The following is a 16,873-nucleotide window of genomic DNA, read 5'->3' on the forward strand; positions in this document are numbered from 1 at the left end:
CTGAGGAACAGGGAGACCAGGGACAGTCAGGTGTAGAGTCTCAGGTAAGTGTGTTGAGCTCAGTTCATATATATATATATATATATATATATATATATATATATATATATATATATATATATATATGTGGCTGTCAGGGTGAGCAGATGAGCTTTACCAGTGGCTCACTAATTTACATTATGATCAGCTAATTTAACAAGTGTACAAATCATTGTATTTCTTTTATATGGGGACACTTTTTCAAAATAAGTCATTATGTTTTAAGGTATTTTTATATATTATATATTGTGTATATATATAGTATATAAATACATGGTTTTAAAGAAGAATATTTTGGTCAGTTTAGTCAGCTTTTTTATTGAATCAAGAGAAACACTGAAAAGAAGGATAATGGTACAGTCTCCATGCTCCACTAATGACAGTATTAAGGCTTTCCTCTGTGGACACATGTCTTCTACGAGTATAATTGTGGCTGTATTATTTGTGTCCCCTTCAAAAATTGCTCTTCAGAAATTTTATGTTTATTGTCCCCCCCTACTGTTAGATCAGATTTACGCCCATGCTTGTCAAGAACAACTGAAGTCCGGCTCTATACCTCTTTTTCTCTCTTAAAATTATATAGTATAGTGTTCACATGCAAAACACTAATGAGGGGACGACTGAAACTATAAACTCTCATTTGTATTCCTTGTTAAATACTGTTCTCACAGGCCTTATAGATCAACTACTGTATGTCTCCCTGTGACATTAGCTGATGGTTCCAGGAGCGTTCTTCAGCAGGACTCCAGCTTGGACATGAGTCATTCCCTCCATAGACACATCATTGATACTGAGGATCCTGTCTCCTGTCTGATTGTAACACATACACATTTGCGAGGGCATTTTACTGATTTACAGAACTTTCATTCCCTGGAGACATACCCTAACCTTAACCAACACCGCTACATAACTAACCACAACCTAATTTTTTTTTTTTTATCTTTTATGATTTTATAAGGGCTTTCAGTAGGCTTCCTTTCCTAATCTACAATATATTTCTTATTTTTATAATCTGTACTAATACATTTTGCGTTTTGTACAGTATGTTGAATATGTTTTTAAAATGCTGTATTTCAACCCCTATATACTGTATGACCTATGGTATGCAATTTTAAACCCTGACAAAGCAAGCATTGTTGAAACATTGGTCTTTATCCTAATAAATCTGGATCTGTAAATATGATAATTAATATACCGTAACACAGTCTATTCAAATCTTAACCCTATAATCAAATCATTTCTCTTAAATGAATGGTTAACCCTTGTGAGGACTGACTTTTTGTCCTCAGACAGGAAGTGAGTTCTCACGATGTGATGACAATAACCGATCTGTCCCCATGACATAATGAATACATAATACACACAGACACAAAGACACTCTATGCACGTCCCACCTGTAATTGCTGCGTTTTGGCACCAAGTCCATTGGTATCCATGGTAGCAATAAAAAGAGGTACGTTGTCATGGGGACTGCCCACTCCTCCTGCTACACTGATGCCCAGAGAGTCACATGGACCCTGTGGTGACACACACACACACACACACACACACACACACACACACACACACACACACACACACAGTTGACCCTAGACAATTATACTGGTGAATCACATGGCAGATTCTGCACATTACACATAAACACCTGCCTTGGGTACAGCCAGGTAAGGTATATATATATATATAATTAATGTTTTACTTCAAATGACAAATTAAAATGATGATATATATCTATATATATATATATAGATATATATCTATATATATATATACGGTATATCATTTTAATCTGTCATTTGAAGTAAAAAACAAAAGCTTTCAGGGGTCACAATTAAATGCCAACTTTCTGAAAATATACATACAATATTAAAAGTCAGTTTCTCCAAGACTGAATGCGGCATCAATAAAAACAGTTATTATTATTATTTTAAGATTTTGTCTTACCTTTTCTATTATTACTTTTCTGGAGTCAGGGTAGTCTTGAAATGCTGTTGCAGGGGAAATGGATATATGATTGCATAATCAGCTTGAGTATGTTACCAATATTCTTTACACTAAAAGTAAGTTGTGATTGTGTTTATATATAGGCTATGCTCTCAGAACATAAGGGTGACTCACAGTAGCGCCCTGTCTTGTTATCTGTCTCCCTCTGGTGGCCGTGGGAAGTTTCACATCCACTTGAGGGGGTCAGGGTGGAACAGTCTTCGCAGTCTTCGCTCTGGATAAAACACAACTTAAAGTACTCCTAGGTTCACAAAGTACTATTGTTAAAATGGTGCAAAAGAGTAATAGTTAAATAGCAGACAACATTAAAATTACTGAGCTGATTTAGTCTGGACTCTCAATACAAATCATAGAATTAAACACCTGATAACATCATACATTTTATATTTTCTTTAATAGCTAGTCATGGATTAGACACAGACAGCCACAGAAAACAGCTTACCTGGCTCTGCTGTGAGTACTGCAGGCCAGCTTTAAAACGAGCCACCTCCAGGTGGACTGTTCCACTGCAACTCTGAGAGCAAAGTGACACATCTCACATAAGATGATGAATATGTAACAAAAATGCATAACCCCGCAATTAATTTGTTTATGGACTTTGTATGTGTGAACGTGAATGTGTCCGACCTGTAGAAGCGTGTGTGCATGTTCCTGCGATGCTGCACGGACATCCTCCCCATTGATTGACAGAATCTGGTCACCTAGCAACAACCTGCCCTCTGAATCCGCTATGCCTCCTCTGATGATATCTGACACAAAGACGCCTGTGTCATTACTGTTGAAAGAAAACAGAGGTCAAAAACTGTGTCTGTGTCACGCTTGTAGACTGAATTATGTGACCTGTAAGCCCGCTGTTTTGCATAACGTCACACTTGACTTGTGCAAATTATGTATCCAACACCTCTTTTTTACAATAATGATCCCGGTTGCTACAGAGTCTCTGACCTCTAACTGGGTAAATGCCTTTAAAAGTCGAGAACACTCTCCTCTTCTGATACTTGTGAAAGGGAATGTACCTTGACAGCATTGACGTTACCTTTACCCATTATACACCTTTGACAAAACACTTGAAAAGACGGAGAAGTATGGTTAATAACTGTTTTTCTGTGGGTCAATTAACAAAAGAGCAAAATTGTAAAAGTAAATAATACCATCCAATACTACATCAGTTGCCTGGCAAATTCTCTGTGACTTTTCAAATCTAATATCTCAAAGCAAAACTGGCCTTGCAAGATCTAGGCTGGCTTTAGGAGGCAACTACAATGCCCCATGTCATGTAACCTACATAAAGTACAGTAAGATTTGGTCCGACATGCAAACCTAAAGATACAAAAAATAACTTTGATGTTACTCATTTGTTTAACAGCATCATGAACATACGTCTTCCCCACTGTGGTTAACCCCAGCCCCTCTCCAGGGCGAGGCCTCAGCTCCAGGCTGAAGACGTCCCACATGTCCTCCTCCCTGTAGGCCTCCTGGTGCCTGAAGACACACAGGCGAACACGCTGGGTGGTGAGCCGCAGCACGCCAATGGCCTCATCGTGAGTGGCCTGCCGCAGGTCTATACCATTTACCTGGGAGGAAGTGAGAGAGATGCAAGCCATAGTTGTATGAAGGAGGTTAGGTGTAACTGTATTTGTATTTTACAAACAGCAGATGGATTTTACAATTAATGAAAAGGAGTGAGTCGTCATGATTAATGGCTACATTGAGGGCATTGACATCAATCTACAAGCATGTTATTGCTTTGAACCATCAATGTGTTGCTGCTTCCTGTTGCTCTGTATTATTTGTGCGCTGTTTTGGGCATGCTGATTTTGTTGCTTTCGTCGTCATTTCAGCATCATATTGTCTTATGTCTGTATTTCTTAATCTGTCACTTCATTGGCTTTAAAACTTCTTGCCAAAGGACTGCAGTTTAAAATTTCGCCGACTGGCTAACACTGGAAAATTTACAGAAATGTCGACTAATGTGTGTTGTCCTAATAAATAAAGACATTATAAATTAAACAGCATTTACAATATTTCATGATCAGAAATTGGAGCTACAAGGCATTCACTGGACAGTGATAAAATAAAAACACAAGCCTTGACTTCTGAATTTTGATCACCAAATTAAATAATAAATATTTACATTTGACCAGTTTTAATGCGTTGTAGTATGTGTTAACTATAATGGAATGCCATCTAATCACAATAGATTTGGACTAACACTAAGCACTGTCACTGATTCCGTCAAATGAATAGATAATGGAATGTTTGTGTGTACCCATTACCTCTAATATCTGGTCTCCAGCCTGCAGCCTTCCATCTCTCTGTGCTGCTCCTGCATCATTTACTTCATGGATTATTACCGCCCCCTGGTGGAAAAAAACAGAAATAAAACATTATTGCATATAATCCAATCCAGCTAAATATAATCAGCATTGAACTACTTAGTAATTCACAATACAGCACGTTCACCACTTTCACTGACAATGGCTGTGCAGATGTATTGTGTTGTGAAGAAAACATAGACAAACCCATATTGCCTAATTTGATGCTGTAAATCTTGATTAATTAGGATTATCAAGGATTGATAAAATTATGATAGATATGTGTTAAATGAAATTATGTCAAATATCAATTGGCTGCTCTCACCAGCAGAGTGTCACATCCTCCGACAATGCTGAGGCCCAGGCCTACATTTCCTTTACAAAACTCTATCGTTGTTTCCCTGCCAGCCACAACTGGGCAGTACAGGGGGTCAATGTTTGTGGGAGCTGATCCTAGCCAATCAGACTGCCCGGTGGGATCAGTCTGCATGGCATTGAGTGATGAAGAGAAGGAGACAGGGAGTGAAGCAGGAGAGAGAGAGCAGGGATAGGAAAAGGATGTCGGGAGAGGCAAAGAAGAAGAGGAAGAGAGACTCTTGGAGGGGCTGATGGAGAGCTTGACAGTGACCCGATGTTTGAGAATCAAACTGGACACCTGAATACAGAGAAGACAGGTGAGTCATAAATCATTACATCAGTTTGACCTTGTGTGTGTGTGTGTGTGTGTGTGTGTGTGTGCGTGTGTGTGTGTGTATATGTATACCTTGTACACTGACAGTCCTGCCACAGGTACATCACCCACTGCTATGATTATGTCTCCAACCTTTATCCTGCCATCCTGCAGCCAGACAGAAACATGAATAAAAAATGAAAGATAAGCAAAATTGTATGAAAGTATATGCAACAGACGGATGGAGAGGAAGTGAGATTAAAAATCAAACACACCCTCTGGACAAATATCTGAATAACTGTTGCCTGGGGCCCTACATGAGTACATTAGTACATGACGACATCACTTTAAAACATGGCAACCATTATCTCAAGTTTGCTATGGTTTAAATATTACGAGAAATACCAAGAGACCAGAGCCATCAAATCATAGTTTACAGCTGCATACTGTATATTGTACAGTAATGTGGTGCTCATTGGGGCCTTTTTTCTGACAGATTGAGTGCCATTGAGTGATGAAGGTAAAAAATCATCTAAGTTGAAGATGAAAACAATACCCTAAGTATATATTATATATATAATATTATATTATTATATTTTGTGAGGTTATGATAACAGGCAGTGATAGAATGTAACAAAGTACATTTATTCAGTGAGTATTCCCATTTTATGCCAAATTATACTAGATCTCAGAGGGAAATATTGTACTTTTTACTCAACTGCTTTTGTTAGACAGACAGTTACTTTGAAGATCTGGAGTTTACATACAAAACCATCACATAAAATATGATACATTGTTATAACTACCCAACAATCAATAAAAGTTGTTTAAATTGGCTTAAACATTTAAAGCTGCTTACACCTTATGAATCTGTAATAATAATCAAATAATATGCCATAACACTCATAATACACATTATAGGTAAGAGAGGAACAAATGACACTGTTGAGATACAGTCATCGTATGTAGGCTACATGAAGGAATAATGTTATTGATGAAGATGTTGAAGGTTATGATGATGCTACTGGTGATGTCACACCTTACTGGCAGTGCCGTGCTGGATCAGGGACCTGACCACCACTCCTTCCTTGGACTCCCCCTCTGCCAGGCAGAGGCCAAGACCTACGTGATCCTGAATGGAGATAGAAAAAAGCAGACAAAAAACTCTAACTTTGAACCAAGATTTAGTGAAGCAAATCACTAATTTCATTCTTTACAACAATGTGGGAGGGTTCTATTTTCTCTAGTATAGAGACTGTTTTTGCTACAACTAGAGTCTGCTATCATGCGGGCTGAGTTAGATACGTGCAGCTGGAGGTCCGACAATGGTTAATGCCAAGATTTACTGAGGGTATTGCACCTGCGGTAGGATGATGTGCTGGATGTCTGTGGATAATCCTCCACGCTGTGCAGAGTCTGTCTGGGAGTCACCTGTGTCCTTGTACTCTGTTGTGGATCCATGTGCTGTTTGACCCAGAGCTGCTTTATTCCTAGCAAAACAAAACCAAATCTGGTGTTATCCCTGAGCTGGTCATCAAACACCTGTATCCTGTTAAGTTTGGGAGAAATGCAAATGCCACCAGAAAATCACTTTACATGTTACCTGATGAGAATTATCTTGACCTTCGATGGAGTGTTATTGATGATGGCAGAGGCGTTTTGGTGACTCCGGCCGTACAAGATCTGACCGTTGATCTGGAAGAAAAATCGCATCATGTACTCTCCCCTTAGCAATCTTTATCAAATCCAATTCCACATAAATCCGCCTTTCTGCCATCTTCTTCTGACTCCCCTCCCCCTCTCAGCTGTCAGCCTCTCCTCTACCTCCATTTTCCTCATCTTCTCTATTACACGGTTGCTCATCGCGAGAATCCAGCCCAGCACCAACCATACTTCAAATGGTAATTCATCTGATAAATCTACTTTGCAGGCACTCAACGCTCTCTACTCATCCATGCCTCCTACCCACTGCTCCCTTTCTGCTGCTCTCAATTTTGACTCTCATATTATGTCTCTCTCTTGGAGTCCAACCCCTCTTGCCCTTCTAAAAACTCACCTATTTGTTAATCTCAACCATCGTAACTCCCTTACTGTTCCCATTTCCTCCTTACCTCCAGTAGCTCGTCTCCAACCCGTATTCTCCCATCTAAACCAGCAGGTCCTTGAGGGTCTATATCCGCTACGTGGACACTCATGCGGGCCCTGGAACCATCCTTGTTCCCTGAGAGGCTGATTCCCAGGCCGTGAGCCTCAGGGTCCTTCTCCAGCTCAATCATATGGAGCTTCCCAGACAGGCTACCATAACGCTGAAGCATCTTTTCTAAGAGAGACAAGAGTTAACAAAGAGAATTAGGAGAGTATGCTGGGTAAGCCAGAAAAAGTGTGGGACGCTAAATGTTATGACTGACACTTCATGTGCAATACCTGTAGCGAGGAAGCATTACATCCTTAAGGAGCTTGTGTGAGTGTGTGATGCCACGATTTGTCTGTGTGTATGTCTATATCTGTGTGTATTGACTTGTGTGCGAAAGTAAGCATTGTCACATAGACTCCCTCAAAGGTACCCTATGGAGTTTTTTACCACTTGTAGCGCTATGGATCAATGTTTACCTGCAGTAAAGCACTGCAGGTTTCAAACTTTTAAGGAAAATCTGCATTCAAAATGTTTTATGAGGAAATAAATATATTCAACACATTTGTTAGACCTCAGGGATACACACAATGCAGTTTGATTAGTAACACTGAATGCTAACAGAAACTTTGTTTGTTTATAAGACAACTCCAAAGGGCACTTTTAATACTGTTAAGTGCTTAAAGCAAACCAAAGAAAGCACACAACTTGGATAACATTTTTTTTGCCAAAGACGAGACTGAAAATCTCAGTTCTCATCTAAAAAACTAAAACCCATTCATACAAATGAAAGTTGCTCTCCCATAACATACTGTGGAGAAACAAAAGTTCTTTAGGCTTTTGCCTTCTTGGCTCAATATTCATTCTTATTAAAGTCTGAGCCTGGCCAACTGGCTCCACATGTGAATGCCATGAAAATAATTTGCTCATATGGCTTTTAAATAATGGAAAATACATTTCTAAAATGTGATCATTCAAAGAGTAATTTCTAAATGATTGTGAGACTCCTGACATTGTTTTTATTTGAGTATTACAGCGTTTCTTTTGTAATGGAAGTGTATAGCACAAAGTCTCTCTGGGCCAGAGGGCAGTGTGTGACCGGCACTGTGTAAAGGTGGCTACTACACTAAAATCGCCACACAGCTCCTTTTCCTGGGGGCTTTAAAGCATCCCTGTGTAAGTCTGTGTGACGTCTTTATGATGCAGACTTACTCCTGCCAGTATCACCCTCATCTTTAGCTGCCGTCGTGACTGGTGTTGCGACAGTTATGGGGCTTCTCCTATTCGTTCTATCAGATGTTGGCGAAGGTACCTTGGGAGAAGTTTTGCATTATTAAACAGGCAGAGTTGGAAATGCCTCAGGGGTCCTTCAGGCATGAGTTGGACTACCCCTGAGGCTTGCTCAGTGTGCTTGATGTAGCAGTGGGGAAAAACTGACGAACAGGATGAATTAATGAACACAGTTTTAATGTTAGCTAAAAATAACATGAAAGATGACCAGAATCATGCATTATTTTGTAACCAACTTACAAGTGCATGGAAACATAACTTCAAAAGGATGCACTGTCTATTTAGAGAGTTATACATCTCCACCAAAGATAAAAACAAAGGGTTTAAACAAACAAGGTAGCTGCGAGGGACTTTGAACTACAAGCGTTCTATCTATAAATATGCACGATAATTAAGTTTTTGGAAGTTGGTTTTAGCGCAAATGCTAATGCAAGGCTGCTTTTAAGATGCTACATACCCATGATATCACACACAAACACATACACACACAACAATGTACCAACCTTAAAGGGAGTGGGAGTGAAGGGGTTTGTAGGGGAAAGACTAAGGAAAAGACTGAGAGTCTCTGCTTCCTACGATCATGAGGGGAAACACAGATATAGTCTTATACACATCACCACCAAAACAGCAATCTGCCTCTAAAAAAAACCTTTAAAGCCCCTTCATTCTTGTTACCAATACCAATGTAGGTGTTAATGACTCATCACTCTATATATAATATAGTGTACACATAACATTTTCTATACACTACAACCATACACAGCCAAACATCAGTAACTGTGTGGAAACAGAAACTGAGAAAAATGTTTTACAGCTTATCTGTTCCAATGAAATCTAAAGTAGCGGTCACAACCTTCAAAACACAAACAAGTAGCTACTGCTTTTTGACTTGACATATAATTTTCTATGCTATACAATAGATTTTACATTGCATTTATCTCTTTTAAAGAGAAAACAGCAGAGTGAAGCTCAACATATCTAGTATACCAGTGTTACCTTGCTGCTGTGTGAGTTTGACTGCGGTGTTGGAGTTAGTCTCTCATAGTTGGTAAGCATAGGGGACTGTGGGCGAAACACAAGATGGAGAGAAGACAGATAAAGATCTATCCGTACGGCAAATGCTTCAAATGATGCATCCAATATGTTATGTATATATATATATATATATATATACGGTCAAAGATAATTGTGTTCAATATGCTTTGTGTCCAGAGGACATCATATTGTAATGCTGCAAACTCCTACGCACAACATTGCTAAAACGTCTGATGGAGTAGACCAACAGAATATACACTGCACCTTCTCTTTGCATTTATTATGAGTATAATATAAGTATTTAGATTCAGTGTGAAATAATCTAAGGCCTCAAGGGACTGACATGCTACACAATGTAATGTATATACTGAATATACATTACACAGTGCATTTCTCAGGCAGTAGAAATGTTTTTTGAGTGGTTCCATATTTTGTTTGTCCTTGTGCACAAAGACACACATATGAACATGTTACACATCCCTGCCAAAAGTTTCACACTATTTCATTTCATCTATAGGATGCAGTTATGTTCCAACAAACATAACAACCTGGCACTTGTAATATTATAAGTGCATAAAGGAAACCATAGAAAACATATAACTTGAGTAACACTTTCTTTGTGACAAAGAAGAGACAGAAAATCTCAGTTCTCATCTGAAAAACTAAAACCCATTCATACAAATGAAAGTTGCTCTCCCAGAACATACTGTGGAGAAACAAAAGTTCTTTAGGCTTTTGCCTTCTTGGCTCAATATTCATTCTTATTAAAGTCTGGCCAACTGGCCAGGCTGAACATACTTTAGAGCAGTGTGGTATCATTAAATGGCGTATTAATAACAAGTAATTTTGTGTGTTATCACAACGCATTCTTAGCTTTTCGCATGTCATTTTACGCCATTTGGTAGCATGTCATTTCACGGTAGAAATGTGTTGATTTTGCCTGTTTTCTGAGATGCAGTACCTGAGATCTGTGCTGTTCAGACTGCACCAGGAAGACCACAGAGTCTCCAGCCCTGCGGATGGCCTCCACTGCCTGCTCATGGCTGGCATCTCTTAGGTTCACACCACACACCTTGGCCAAGTCAACACACACACACGCACGCACGCACGCACGCACGCACGCACGCACGCACGCACACACACACACACACACACACACACACACACACACACACAGTAATGACTGAACATAAAGACATTAGGCTAATCTTGTGAAATTACCTAAAAAAAAATCAAGGAGCCACAATAATGTGTTAATCCTGTAAATCCCATTTAACCTCAATATACACATTATACATCATACAGTGTATGAACACATGCTCATGCAGCAAACACACACAATCCCTTTTTTTTTGCCACTTTTCAGTCTCTCTACCACTCACGAACTCTTACAGGCATAAACACACATACACGCACACACACACACACACACACACACACACACACACACACACACACACACACACACACACACACACACACACACACACACACACGCACACACACCTCTAGTATCCTGTCTCCAGTCCGGAGGGTGCCATTATGTGCTGCCGGGCTGTCGGGGCTGATGTTCTTGATGAAGACTCCCCTCATCATCTCTCCACTGCTCAGTCTCCGGCCCATGCCTCTGCCTCCCATTATGCTGATACCCAGGGACTGGTCTGGCGCTCGAGTCAGCCGCACACTGGAACACAAAGCAGGATACAAGGAACATCCACACATGTTTACGGATATGGTGATGATGAATGCATGTCCTCTCTATACCTGATGAGGACCAACTTTGTTTGAGACATTACTGCAAAAATGCACAAGAGTCAAAACAAGAGAATATTATACATGCCAGGGAGAGACACAAAAGCTGGTCTTTGCATGCATTGTGGCTTATGTGATTTACCCACGCAGGATGCAGTCGTAAATGCGATAAATACAGGTTGTGAAAGTAGTCGGTTTCTCTGGGCCTAAGAAATATGAGCATGTTGAGTCTGCACTGTGCTGATCTACCCCTGTTGTGAACATAACCTGAGCACACTAGGATTTTGCTAAGCCTTCTCTGGCAGAGAGAGGATAAAGGGCATCATGGGCAGAGTTTTGAAAAAAAAGCAGAAAATGGAATATCTGAAGAAAAAAAAAACTAAAAGGCACAAAAGGACATTGTTACTTACTGTACTGTACATCACTGATTAACTAACCTTCTAGGTTGATCCCAAGAAACTGTGGCATGAGAATAAAGCTCCTCTTCTCCCTCCTCTTTACCATCCACCTTTATCTCCACCTCCAGCTGTGGTACTTTCCCACCTGCACTACTCTTATGCTTTTTCTCCTCCACAATCTCTCCATCTTCTTTTCCTTCCTCCTTCTTATTGTGAGGTTGAGATTTTGGAATCTGCCAACTGATGGTGAGAAAACATGCAAAAAGAAATAATATTGAATCAATGTGTGATGTTGAATGGAAAACCTGATGTTTTTGTACATCATTGGCTTTGCTCAATTTTTTCAGTTTTATTTAGAACAAATTAAATTATTCAATTGATCAATAAGTTGATTTACAGAAAATGAGTTTGTTCTGTTATTTCAGCCTCTCAGATGTGAGGATTTGCTGCTTTTCTCTGTTTTCTGTAATTGTCATTTCTGTAATCGAAATGCCTTTGGTTTTAGACTGTTGGTGGGTAAAATAAAACAAGACATCACTTTGAGGAAAATTGTGACAAGCATTTGCTATTAAAAAGAATACATACTAGCAGAATTGCTGCAGATAACAAGGTATCTGTACTTTGTTATTTTTTCAAGTCCTGACACACAGTGACACATGGCCAATAGTGATTTACATTGGCAGGCCTTGAGAAGATGCACTTTAGATGAAAATAGACCTGAAAATACACATTTTCAGTTAGGTCACAGTAAGGTAGTGTCTTTATGTGTGTGTTAACACATCACATTCATATATATATATATATATATATATATATATATATATATATATATATATATATATATATATATATAGTATCTCTGTATGTATACTGAATACATACAGAGATCTGTGTGTGTGTGTGTGTGTGTGTGTGTGTGTGTGTGTGTGTGTGTGTGTGTGTGAAAGAAAGAAAGAAAGAAAGAAAGAAAGAAAGAAAGAGGCAGAGAATTTTTCATGAATATATTTATCGGTGGAGGGCTGTAATAAGCCCATGGAGGTGAGTGATAGTGGTGCTATCTGCTCAGCAGGAGCCTGTAGCCAGTTAAGTTACAGAAGAGGGCAGAACAAATGGTTCCACCAGGGCTGAAAGAGAGCGGCCGAGAGAGGGGGACCAAGGCAGGGGGGAGAGGGAAAATAAGGTAAAAAGAAGAAGACCAGAAAGAATGAGAGATGAGAGACATATGTAGACACAGAGTCAAGAGAGAAGTCTAGCAGAGAAAGAAACAAAGACAATGTATTGAAAGATAAGAGTGAAGAAAAGGCTGCAGAGAGAAATGGGAGTGAGGGAGGGAGGAGAAAGGCAGAGGCAAGAAGATGGAGTGAAAGCAGAGTTAGACAGAAGCGAAAAAATTCATTTTCGCTGACAGTCAGCACTGAGATCCATAAGCGAACAGCTAAATATAACTCAGAGATTCAACATTCAGAGAAGCTTTTGCCTTTACCACAGATAAGAATGGAGAGGAGAAAATATGGACTGGAAGGGACTCAAACTGAGCTTGTTGCATACTGAAATACATTGTTTCCTTCATGGATACGGTTAATTAAAGTGCCAGATAATACCTCAGATCATTAGTATGACTGAAATGTGTCACAGTAATAAAACCCTAGCTGCAGAACCCACAGCAGGCAGAACGTATAGAATGTGTTTCATAGCTTGAATTCTCTGTAGAAAATGTATCAACATGTAATAAAGCTGGAGCCTTGAAGTCTAATAAACCCTGAGACAGGTTTATATTGTGCTTTGGGGCCTGAGTACGGATTAGGTGACCATAAATAATAGTGTGAGACCTCTGGATCTTACATTACCTTGAGTCTGGGGCCGGGGTGATGGTATGGAATACGGCTGGGCCTTTGAATGGAGCTTTGGATGGAGCAGAGGCTCTGACTTCTGCTGGATCTGGAGCCGTGGCTCGAAATTTGACTGAAGCAGAGGGTTTGAGGGTGGATGAAACTGGAGTTGGAGCTGCAGTTCTGACTGGACCGGGTGATCGGGCCTGGGCCACGGCAGGTTCTGGAGAAGGGGTTGGTGGGGTGGGTGAGGAAGAGCTGCCTGCTGCAATGGATGCCAGAGGGGGTAAACACAGACTGGTACGGTACTCATCCACATGATGGGCCGGGACATAGGTTATGCTAAGGGTAGGGGATCATGGGAAAAAAAGTGTGGGGGAGAGGTGAAAACATTTTAAATATTAATATGACTTAAGTTTTGCCATCAATCTGTTTTCACATCTGCTTATTTATTTAACTTTCAGCACCAAGCAATGACTAATATGATGCCGAGGAACGAGACAAATGGCATGGTACATGAATGGTTTCTATACAGGAAAGATGGATTAAAGGAATAGTCTGACATTTTGGAAGATGATTTCATTCACCTTCTTATCAAAAGTTAGATGATACCACTCTCATGTCTGTACTGTAAATATGAAGCCACAACTAGCAGCCAATTAGCTTAGTTTAGCAAAAAGACTGTACACAGGGTGAACAGCTAGCCTGGCTCTGTACAAAGGTACACAAATCTGCCTACTAGCACCAGCAAAGCTCACAAATTAACACATTGTATCTAGCTTGTTCAACCTGTACAAAAAAACAAAAGTTAAAAAATTGCAAGTTGTGACTTTATGTGTGGGACTATTTCTTGGCCGGTTGTGGTCAATTCCGGGAGTCTTGTTGTCACCATGAGGTTGAATGAAAGTGGTATCAATCTTCTCGACTAACTCTCGGCAAGAAAGCAAATTAGCATATTTTCAAAAATGTTGACGCTTTAATCTGTTTGGTATTAAAAATGAGTTAAGGTTAACTTCAGGTAGTCAGAAATATCAATCAGGCAAATTACTTTTGACCTTTGACCTGTAACAGCAAACGACACTAACAGTGAAAAGAACGCTATTTTTATATAGTTTTCATTAATGCCTTTGCCCGGGTTCGATTTTTCCTGCAAAGACACAAAATGATTTTCCGCAGGTAGACCGGCTCTATAGTAACACATTCTGACGGGTCACGGATTTCGGTGAAACACCAGAAAAGCCTGTGTTAGTGAGTATCTAGCAAGGTAAAAGGCAGCAGGAGATTTCTTTATATAGGCCTAATTGTATTTTTATTTTATTTTAGAAGTTTTCTGTTGTAGTTACGACTGGGCAGGGTCATCACAAAAAAAAAAGGAAATTAAACGAAGAACAACCAAAAGCTAAAAGGGAAAGTGACAGACGACGGTCGGGCTTTCAACAGATGGAGACAATTACGGGATTGTAAATAATTCAAAACCGACCCCGAATTGGCCCTCAGGTGTGTAATATATCTATTTCATTTATAAAATAACTTAAAATGTGAGATGTGGTTTTAAGTCAGTAGCATACATTAAATTACGTCCCCCTTCCATTTAGCACCCGGTTTTATTTCTTTTCAGTCCGTGTTTGTGTTCGCCTATTTTCTTTTCCCTTGTCCCTCTGTGCTTGTGTACAGCGTCCTTGGGTTTCATCCTGGCCTTGGGTTTCATGAAATGCACTATATTAATCTAAGTTATTATTACGTAATGCTCTGGCTCATGACACAGTGACAGTGATACCCGGTTTAGCTCACTATACATCCAGGATAAATTACCATATGCAACACTTGAAATGCAACGATGCATCTGTAACGTATTATCTTGTTGTAAATGAATGATTTTGTGTCTGAGCAAAACATTCATCGCAACTATATGACCTACCGGTAATGCTAACTCGGTAATACAGCACCATAAAGAAAAGATCTTTATGACAGCAGGTGTGGTAAATCACTACCGCTTTTGTCCAAAGCGGTTGCTAAAATCAACACAAACTGAAAGTTACAAATTGCCACTTTAAGTGCTCTAAAATTATAGATGTGCCCCACTCCATTAGCATTGCTTGTGCTGCAGCTGGTACATAAGATGAAAAGAAAAAATGGAAAAGAAATTGTGACTAAATGTATATTTCAATGTTACTAAATGATGCACTTCTGATTTAAGACAGTTCCAAGAGTTTCTGAAACATTTATAATAAGAAAACGTGTCTTGCATGAGCCTGGATCTATCTAAGCTATCGCATAAATGATGTAATTTAAGTAAAGTATCAAGGACATCATTAAATCCTCCACTCCTCCACACACACACACACACACACACACACACACACACACACACACACACACACACACACACACTTCCATTCTTGTGTGATGCTACCAGTAGACATGCTGTTTGAATCTCCTGAAAGACCTGCAGTTCCACTCGTGGTGGCAGATTGAATATGGAGGCCTTCCACACTAAGGTGTTGTGACTGAGCCATGTGGACAGCCTGTCGTGTCTCAACAGAGCTAGTTTGATAGTGGCAAGCCCTCACCCTACTCTATCTGACTATTCTGAGGCTGCCAAAGCAACTCATCTGCCTCCACTCTTTGTTAGTTTGTCTGCAGTGCTGTCAGGAGGAGGCAGTGTGAGCATGTGTGTGCGGGTGAGTGTTATGTGTGTTTGCGTGTGTGTGTGTGTGTGTGTGCGTGCTGTGTGCATGTGTTAAAGGAAGACAGAATGCATGTGTGTGTTCATCTGTGTGTATTGTGGTATGCATCTATGAGAGGCTCTTTAAAATGCTTTTTTATTCAGAAGTGCACTGTTCAAGGTGAGATGAGCAATGAATTATTCAGAGATATTTCCCAGAGCAGGAAAAATGTGTTTTTGGAGGTTAGACCATTGAAAGGCTGTGTATGTGTGTGCGTTAGTGTGTGTGTATGTGTGTGCGTGTAAAAGCAAGAGATAGAGGGAGAAAGAGACAGAGAAGTTGAGAGAGAGAGTGAGTGGGTGTTTTGCAGGGCAGCACGGTGGTGGAGGTGGAGCACATCTCCAATCAGCCAAATAAGCATTGTCAATGTGGAGCCATAACTGCTGATGTTAGAACAAGTAATAATTTACCCAATTTAGCCTCAGGCAATCTTTACGATTTCATCATCTAATCTAATTTAACTGCAGAGCCTCAGTCAACTATGACTGCAGTATCAAAAACAAGGCGTTAATGGAGATCCAAAGTCAGATGAAATCGTTTACATGTGATGATGCAGTGAAAGTCATGTTTGTGAAAATATTTATATTTATGATGTACATATACTCACTCATTCGAGACACATAGACTGTCAAGATCTGCATGGGTAGATCTAGAAAATGTGACCAATATTAAATTACTTTTTTT

At 39.8% G+C, this 16,873-nt stretch overlaps 1 protein-coding gene across 1 annotated transcript in view; it reads right to left on the reverse strand.

Moving 5' to 3' along the window:
- LOC144523724 (multiple PDZ domain protein) overlaps positions 1–16,873 on the reverse strand; it is a 42,729-nt gene that overhangs the window by 5,957 nt on the left and 19,899 nt on the right. The window contains 22 exon segments of the mRNA XM_078259510.1: positions 750–849; positions 1,434–1,556; positions 1,984–2,027; positions 2,158–2,284; positions 2,486–2,557; positions 2,671–2,818; positions 3,424–3,617; positions 4,320–4,403; positions 4,684–5,013; positions 5,122–5,196; positions 6,068–6,160; positions 6,389–6,518; positions 6,632–6,723; positions 7,140–7,348; positions 8,372–8,471; positions 8,953–9,021; positions 9,446–9,511; positions 10,446–10,556; positions 10,991–11,168; positions 11,674–11,874; positions 13,482–13,805; positions 16,797–16,838. Of these exon segments, the coding sequence (XP_078115636.1) occupies positions 750–849; positions 1,434–1,556; positions 1,984–2,027; positions 2,158–2,284; positions 2,486–2,557; positions 2,671–2,818; positions 3,424–3,617; positions 4,320–4,403; positions 4,684–5,013; positions 5,122–5,196; positions 6,068–6,160; positions 6,389–6,518; positions 6,632–6,723; positions 7,140–7,348; positions 8,372–8,471; positions 8,953–9,021; positions 9,446–9,511; positions 10,446–10,556; positions 10,991–11,168; positions 11,674–11,874; positions 13,482–13,805; positions 16,797–16,838 (2,912 nt within the window).

This window comes from Sander vitreus, chromosome 2 (assembly GCF_031162955.1).
Source record: "Sander vitreus isolate 19-12246 chromosome 2, sanVit1, whole genome shotgun sequence".
Classification (NCBI taxonomy): domain Eukaryota; kingdom Metazoa; phylum Chordata; class Actinopteri; order Perciformes; family Percidae; genus Sander; species Sander vitreus.